The sequence below is a fragment of the Belonocnema kinseyi genome, chromosome 8 (genome assembly GCF_010883055.1).
Source record: "Belonocnema kinseyi isolate 2016_QV_RU_SX_M_011 chromosome 8, B_treatae_v1, whole genome shotgun sequence".
Classification (NCBI taxonomy): Eukaryota; Metazoa; Arthropoda; class Insecta; order Hymenoptera; family Cynipidae; genus Belonocnema; species Belonocnema kinseyi.
Genome location: NC_046664.1, coordinates 46,657,839 through 46,666,384, shown reverse-complemented (window position 1 = coordinate 46,666,384; position 8,546 = coordinate 46,657,839). Strand labels below are relative to the sequence as shown.

At 32.8% G+C, this 8,546-nt stretch overlaps 1 protein-coding gene across 2 annotated transcripts in view; it reads right to left on the bottom strand.

The window, feature by feature from the left end:
• The window catches only part of LOC117177757 (RNA binding protein fox-1 homolog 2), a 231,448-nt gene extending 223,590 nt beyond the window's left edge, over positions 1-7,858 (bottom strand). For both annotated transcript variants that reach the window (XM_033368665.1, XM_033368666.1), the window contains exon 1: positions 7,394-7,858. In XM_033368665.1, the coding sequence (XP_033224556.1) occupies positions 7,394-7,405 (12 nt within the window). In that variant the 5' untranslated portion in view covers positions 7,406-7,858. The remainder of the gene's footprint in view (positions 1-7,393) is intronic.
• Between the last annotated feature and the right edge of the window lie 688 nt (positions 7,859-8,546).

The following is an 8,546-nucleotide window of genomic DNA, read 5'->3' as shown; positions in this document are numbered from 1 at the left end:
GATCTTAAGCAATAAAAATATATGTGTCTCAATTTTTTCTAGTGTCGAATAGTCTTAGTTATTGGCTGTTGAAAAGCAGTGTACCGGTAGTGGCGTTTTGGCTGTTTAAGGGTTAAAATTGGGCTAATTCAGATTGAAAGCGCTTAAAATTGAATGATTTTAGGACCAAGACACACTGATTACAAATATGTTAGTCAAAATAAGCGCAAATTTGAGTTTTAAAGTCAAAACCCCCAAACTTGCTTTAAACGGGGTTTCACTTCTACCCTAACCGAATATAAAGTTAAAAATGGTATGACATAATCTTAAACATCCTAAACTGTAATAGCAGTGGGAGCACTAAACTCATAACAAATTAAAAACTAGAAATTAAACATCGAAAATGTTGGACATCGGAATTTCGATTGAAATTTTGTGAACTAAACAATTAGATTTTGACAACATTAGAAGCTGAAGAATTCAAAATTTAAAACCACTTTTTTATTAAAATATTCTTTGCACAATTAAACATTATAATTAAATAATTAACATATTTCAAATTTAAATACACAAAATTCAACAATAATAAAAAAATTAAAAAGTTTTTAAATTCTCATTATTTATGATTGAGAAATTATCAGAATCGTCCGAAATTGTACAACTCAATTCTTCAACGGATCTCCACGGTTTGAGATACCCTGAAGCCGAAAATAATACGATAAATCCCGAAAAAAAGAACCGATCAAATCGAGCCCACATTTTCCAATTTTACGCCAAACAAGAATTGTAGGTCAAGAGATCTACAACTTTTTCCTCATACATTCTTTTATATTTATTTATTTTTTATAGGATTTATTATTTTGGTTTCATTTATCGAAAATAACATGAAAAAATCGAAAATGCAAGCTTTGAGCCAAGCGTAGTTCAGCCAATTTCTGGCGAAACTCGTTGTTTTTAATGTATCTGTCGAAATTACCATGGGTGATATGAAATACAGGACAATGAATCACTTCGAGGCAAACAGAAACGATACACTGATTTCCACAGTTTCAAATTTTCGAAAAACGTAAGCTTATCGTTTTCTAGTGTGATATCGGCTCGAAAAAAACAACAAAAACAATTTGATTATCCTTGAGACGAAATGTTTTAATCAATCGTAGTCACATATTTTCCACGCGCCCTTGACATCACTCGACAATCCGGCGACTCGACATTGATATCACGACCGCTAGTCAATGCGGCGTACGTAATTTCTTTTTTGTTGCTACCCGCCGCTCGGACGTTCAGTATCATTTCGCGTATTTATTTACAACCTTTACAACCTGCACAACGTTCTTTGCAGTGTGGGATATCGGGCATTTTGCAAATCGGCAAGTCCCTTTGTTTTCCACTCTCGATGCAGTACAGAAAGCTATATAGTGAACATTGTTCACTGTGCAGGGGTGCACGGTTGGCTCGGCAAACGGGTGTTCCGCATGCGTAAACAGACTGCGTTTGCAGCACGCTTTTCATTTTTGGTCCCGACCATTAGCGTAATTTGCATTGAACGCCGAGACTAGTTCGGAATCGCCAGAGTTTAACCATAATAAACAATTCATTCTCCACTCGTTGCAATATCGTCCTTGGACACAGGATCCCCATGATGTCATCGGTTTTGAGAGAAGACCAATGGAACAATACATTATTCATGGATTATCCGCTGTCTACGGATCAAAAGAAATCCTTTGTCTGACCACGACAACGTGAAAACCAAATTCGAGTCAGGCATTTCAATTTGTCTCTATTTTTAACCAATTTTTTTTACTATATTAAACAAATCTTCCAAGATGTACTCCATCTTTAGAACAGATATTTTCAATTGAATTCAAGTTTATTAACACCCAACAGTTTATACAACCAATTACAGGGGTTATTTATGTCATTATAATAATCGAGTTACTAAAATTAGAACAGAATTAAACTTAAATATCGAATCGCATAGCTACTTCCTTGAAACCTTGATGGATTTATTCATAATCCTATCATCATGTCCTTTCACTCACATTTCTTATGTTATTTTAAAGACTACTTTTGTTTTTGTTAATAACAAATTTTATTGCAATAACACTTAGTTTATAAGTTATTTATGAGTTGCAGGCTATACAGTAGACAATTAATTTTACATTTGAATATAACAGCCATTTGGATATGGGCCGCTCAAAAAAATGAAAATTATTTGGATTTTATTTTACAAGTTAATCATCTAAATACAGACTTCACCCCCCCCCCCCCCCCCCCCCCCCCCCCCCCCCCCCGCTATTCTGCCTTTAACTAGTTCATTAAACATTCATCTTTTTATCCCTGTTAAAAAATCGACAACAAAAAATCTATTATTAATTTCTGTAAATCTTGATGGAGGCTTCTGTGCACACTTCAGAAAAAATAATTCAGTTTCCTTTTTTTTTTATTTAACATTAGTTATTTAAAGGTTTAGTTTTTCTTATCTCTTTAGGAAAAAGTTACAATTTTGATTTAATCCTAATGATCAAGACATCATTTTATTCTTTGAAATATTAATTTCAATTTATTTATTATTATATTTTATTAAACGTTTATATTATATTTACATTACATTCAATCTATTATTTATTAGAAATTACTTTAATTTTATTAAAGTGTTAATTAAAATTTAAACTATGATTGTTTATAAAAATAATAACTGTATGATTTCTTGATTAATTTTTTTTATAAAATCAATCCAAATAGAATTGTAGAGAATCCTTCAAAGAATAAAATGAGGCCCTGATCATCAGGATTGAATAAAAATTGTAACTTTCCCAAAGAGAAAGAAAAAAGTAAACCTTTAAATAACTACTGTTAAATAAAAAAATTTAAAACGGAATTATTTTTTCTGAAGTGTGCACAGAAGCATCCATCAAGATTCACAGAAATTAATAATAGAACTTTTTTTGTCGATTTTATAAATCATTTTAAAAGTTGAAATTTGTTAAATATTGATCTTTGTGTTTGAAGATTTAATATTTTGGTTGGTATAAAATTCAATTATATAGCAACAATTTTGTAGAAAAATCAACGATTACGTTAAAAAACGTGCTAAAAAAAACTTCACGGAAAATTCACCTCATACAATAATTTAGGGCTCAGGGAATACGATAATGAAAAATAAAAAAAAAATTGTTTAGAAAATTTTTGTTTAAACAATTCTAGTAAAAATGAAGTAAACAATTTTATTCCTTTACCCTATGTTAAGGCTCACTTAGGCCTCCATAAATATGATATTTGAATGAAACAAAAAATGGTTTAAACAAATTTGCCAAAAAAATTTCTTTTCTTTTCTCTTGCATAATTTCAGGCTCATTTAAGGCTCCTGAAAAATCATCGACCGAAGGATTCTTGTTATTATATATGGTGTTGTGTCACCTTAACGTTGTAAAAAGTACATGAAGAAAACGATAAAACCCATTTTTAATCCTCGCATAATTTAGGGCTCATTCAGGACTAATTTGGGCCCGCAGTTCTTAATTTTGGGCTCTAGTATTTTTTATAAAAAACAGTGTTTTCAATAGCTTACCAATAAGTTAGTTCAAGACTGCTGTAAAACGTAATAAAAATTATTTTACTGAAAATTCACCTCCCCAATGAGCCCTAAATTATGTGAAGAGTAAAAATGGGTTTTATGGTTTTGTTTGTTTGTTTTTTTTTTTTTTTTTTTGATAACGTTAAGGTGGCACAACACCCTATATAACAAGAAAAAAAAGGGACAAGGAAATATCGCGCGACCTTCGGTCGATGATTTTTCAGGAGCCCTAAATGAGCCTGAAATTATACAGGAGAAAACAAAATTTTTTTTGGCAAATTTGTTAAAACAATAATGGTTTAAACAATTTTTTGTTCTATTCAAATATCATATTTGTGGAGCCCTAAGTGAGCCTTAACATAGGGTAAAGGAATAAAATTGTTTACTTCATTTTTACTAGAATTGTTTAAACGAAAATTGTCTAAGCAATTTTTTTTTCATTTTTCATTATCATATTCCCAGAGCCCTAAATTATTGTATAAGATGAATTTTCCGTGAAATGATTTTTAGCACGTTTTGCAGCAATGTTCTGCCAGCTTAACGTTAAGCCGGCGCAAACACTTTTTTTTACAAAAAATAAAAGAGTCCAAAATTTGCGACCACGAGCCCAAATTAGCCCTAAATTATGAAATAGGTTACATCTCTATATGTTGATAGTGTTGTGCCAGGATAACGTACCTCAGCTTGGTTAAAAATTTACCCTTTTCAACATTCTTTTTTGGCTGGAAATTTGACTTCTTGTTTGACAATTTACCGACTTGATTACAAATGTACTTTATTGTTTAAATTCAAAATTTTTTTAGACGACTAGCCTTTTAATTTAAAAACTAACTGTTTTGTAGCAGATTATTTGTTTGGGTTAAAAATTCTATTATTGTCGAGGAAAATTCCGCTACTTCCATAGAAAATTCAACTACGTAATTTCCAATACAACTGCTTGGTAAAAAATTACTTTTTTGTTGAAAATTCAAACGTTTTGTAGAAAATTCAAGTCAGCTCATCTGCTGAAAATAAAATTCTGACTTTTTCAGAAATTAAACCGTTTGGTGAAAATTCGATTCTTGCGGACTGAAATCTCAAGTGTCTTTAAAAAAACCCCATCTCTTTGGCCTGAATATTCAAATATTTTGTTGAAATGACGTATTTCCTGGAAAGAACTGTTTTTTTTTTAAAGGTAAAAGTAAAATCTTTCATGGATCAAATAGAAAATATTACATTGTGCGTTGAAAATTCATCTTTGATGGTAGAAAATTCCACTACTTGATTACAAGTTTAAAAGAAATAATTCTATTTTTATGAAAAATCACCCTATTATCGAAGAAAAAAATTAAAAGGAAGGTGTTAGTTCGAATTGTAACGTCACCCTGGAGCCTAACACACCTGGATTGAAAAGAAAATCTTATACGACTTAGCAGGCAATGAAAATCGCAAAGTAAACTCAGCAGTTAAATTAAATCCAACAAGGAAGACAATGTCTAATTCGTATACCAACACGAAGAAATGAAAGCCAGACAAATATTTGTCATAACTCAAACCCAAACGTAACTCAAATAAAAGGCTCAAGATTCGCTTTCAGTCTCCTGGTAAGCATGTACACCTCAATATCGTCTTGAGTGAAGGTAAACGTGCATCTTCGCAGGCTTTTATTTTATGCCTCTCCAAATTGAGGTAAACGGACAGCAAGCGCAGTTTCATAAACGTAAACTACAACTTTCGAAATATTCGTGCAACATCAACAACTCGCTGTCGCTTCCTGAAAAGTTCATCACGACAGCTTGAGTGAAATGCTTACCAAAGAGAATCAAAAAATAATTTCAAATCTTGAGACCAGTAGCTAGTCTTTAAGTTTGAACAAACACAAAACTTTTCAACTTGTCTATAATCCTCAAATATTTAACTTCCTTGTACGCTCATTGTTCCTCTCCTTATCGCATAACAAGCTAAACAGGATCTAAATGAAAAATCCGAAACGTTTATTATGTGGCGATTAGATCTAAATTTGCACTTCCCTGAAAGTTTCTTTTCAAGTGAAAATATAATTGCGTATAATTACTGAATCATTCTGAGAAAGTGATAATTTTAGGTCAAAACGAGCTTCTTATCTCAAGAGTGGTTTGGAATTTTAGCAGATGTTTAGGCTTTGCTCATTCTGAAGCTTAATTCTCGATTCGGCAAGATATATTTATAACCCGAAGCCAGAGATACTACTTTGAAAATCGTTGTAAGTCATTATTTTGACGTCCACCTCTATTTTAGAAGATGCCAGAGAAAAAAAAAGTATCTTTGCAATTACAGGAAAAAAAATTAAAAGCGTTGTTCCATTGAAATTATGAGAGAATTAGAGTAATAAAATTACGCTCGAAGGATCATCTGAAGGTTAGACCTTGGAAGTTAAATATTCAGAATTTAAGTTGAGCATTCAGAAAATACCGACGTGTTCATCAACCGTTAAAAAATGAGAAATGGCCGGCTTCAATTGTAAAGACGTGAAATTCAATCTACCGTTCATTCGTCCGAATTCATTGTCCGACAGGATGCATTCTTTCAGTTCAATACCCGGTATTTTCCCAACCCTCATACCTGCCGAAAAGTAGGTAGTAGATTTATACGGGTTTGCAAATGCTTATTAAGTCATTCCCAACTGACTTCAACCCAGCTCCGAAAATCTTTCAATATTAAAAATCTTACCAACTTCAAAATTTAGGAGCATATAATTTTTTATCATTTAATAATATATATTATATAATTCCGAACGAATTCGGCTTTCGCATTTGAAAGTTCTAATAAAAATTATTCCTTTTTTTAACCTTTTTAAATTAAATTTCTGCTTTAAATAATTAAATTATTTAAGCTATTTACATAAAATGGTATAATTTTGAATGCATCAATCTAAAATTACCTAATACTGCTTGGAATTCAAACTAACCATTCAAAGTCAAAATGACTATTTTTAACAATTAAAAACTTGATAATTGTACATTATTTACTCCAAAAAATAACAATTCCAGATCACCGGCATGAAGTAGAATGACGACCAACTCGGGAACACTAAGCTCGAAATTGCAAACAATGCTCCTTTGTTTACAATCGCAAGAATGTCTGCTAATGCCAGAAAACACTTGAAAAATTTCTCAAATAAAAACAAACGCACCTTTTGTTGTGGTAATCTTACCATCAAAAAGAAATTAAAACAAAAAGCGAAAACCCGGGAAAAGGGAGTCTCACAAAAATCGAAGTGTGACGCAACAACCAATCACGCAGCTGTTTTTGTCATACTATCAAGAATCTCAATGACGCAGTGAAATCCCACACTCGAATAAGATACGCATCAATTTAGAAGCTGAAACACATGATTACAAGGGCAGAAACATCTCTTATTTCGATTAGAAGCGTCCCTCGTGCAGCGTCTAGACCGCGTCGAAAACGACCGACCTCTTACGAGCCTACATAACCTCTAATCAAAAGAACCATCCTCTTGTGGTTTTCTGTTCATCCGCATTCGCGAATCCGCCCGAAACCCACAAAAAGACAGACCTTGAATGTGCGAAGGACGAATTTCACCCTTGGGGTCCCACATTACAGATTTGAGGTTAGGTTCACAGATGCGTATGACTTGAATCACAAAAGCTTCGAAAATCAAATTCGCGAAATAGAACAAAAACACATGACCTTTGAAACATTTTAATCACCAATATTAGAAAGTCGTCTCGGAACCACAAAAGCGCGCCAAAAATTGAGGTTATGATAACTCGGCGAAAATTGGCTGAATGTGTTTGAATTTCGGTGAAATTGCGAGCAGACGCGGAGGCTGAAAAGAGAATAACGATCGACACTTACAGGGTAGTACATTCCTTGCGGAGGAAGGAAAAACGCCCCAGAGCCCCACAGTTTGAGGCCGTTTTGCTCCACCGTTGTGTGAGAAAACAATCTGACACTCCGTACCACCTCCTCGTATTTTCCTCCACGGCCGCCACCTCCTCCGTTCCTGCCTTTTCTCTCCTTTTCACTCTTTCTTTGAATCAAAACACTTTCTCTCTCACTTCTGCTGAACACAGCAGTAACGACTAACGCGGTCGAACTTCGTTTATCCGCACGCACGAGACACACCGCGCACTCTGCGAATCCGAAAATTCGAATTATGTTATGTGGTACTTTTAATACTAGAAGATTCCTGAGTGGATAGTATACGACTCGCGACGATGGCAAACGAGATATAGACACAAAACGAGAGCACAGTCGGCGAACAAGAACCTTCCTAACTTTTCGAATCGAACACGCGACTTCTGCCTGGCAACTACGCGACTTGACTCGCGACTGGAGTCTGCACTGGCAGCACTGGCAGAGGCAGTCGCCGGCGCACGCACACCTCCGCCGCACGCATGCGCACGTCATATATATTACTGTTTTTTAGTAACAAATTAGTAAACAAAGTACGCGATAATTATCCACAAAACCTGAATTTTCACATTTTAGGATTAGCGAAGACATGAAAAAAATTAATTTCATAATTTGGATCAAAAGGCTTGTTGCATTGATTAGAACAAGAATTTTATTTTATTGGATAACAAAAATATAATTTTTTTTATTAATTTCTATATTTTTAAGATAATTAAATTAAAATTATATTTCTCCTAACCGAACTTCCAATAAATGTCTGAAATCAGTTCTTCATTTTTCAATACATTTCCAAATTGCAGGATTAACAACGATGCATAGAATTATTTTAATAATTTAACAAGTTTGATTAAATACTATAAGCTTGGTAAATTAATTAAAACAAAAATATCATTTGTTTATCAATTTGTATATTTTTAAATTAAAATTATGTTCCTCTCAAAGCAAATTCAATGAATTTTATTAAATTAATTATCTTTTTTCAATAAATTTTTTAATTATAGATTGAAAGACGATGTGTAACATTAATAATTATTATAATTAATAATAATTAATCATTTTTAAATTTGTATCAAAAGTAACTTCATTTAAATGT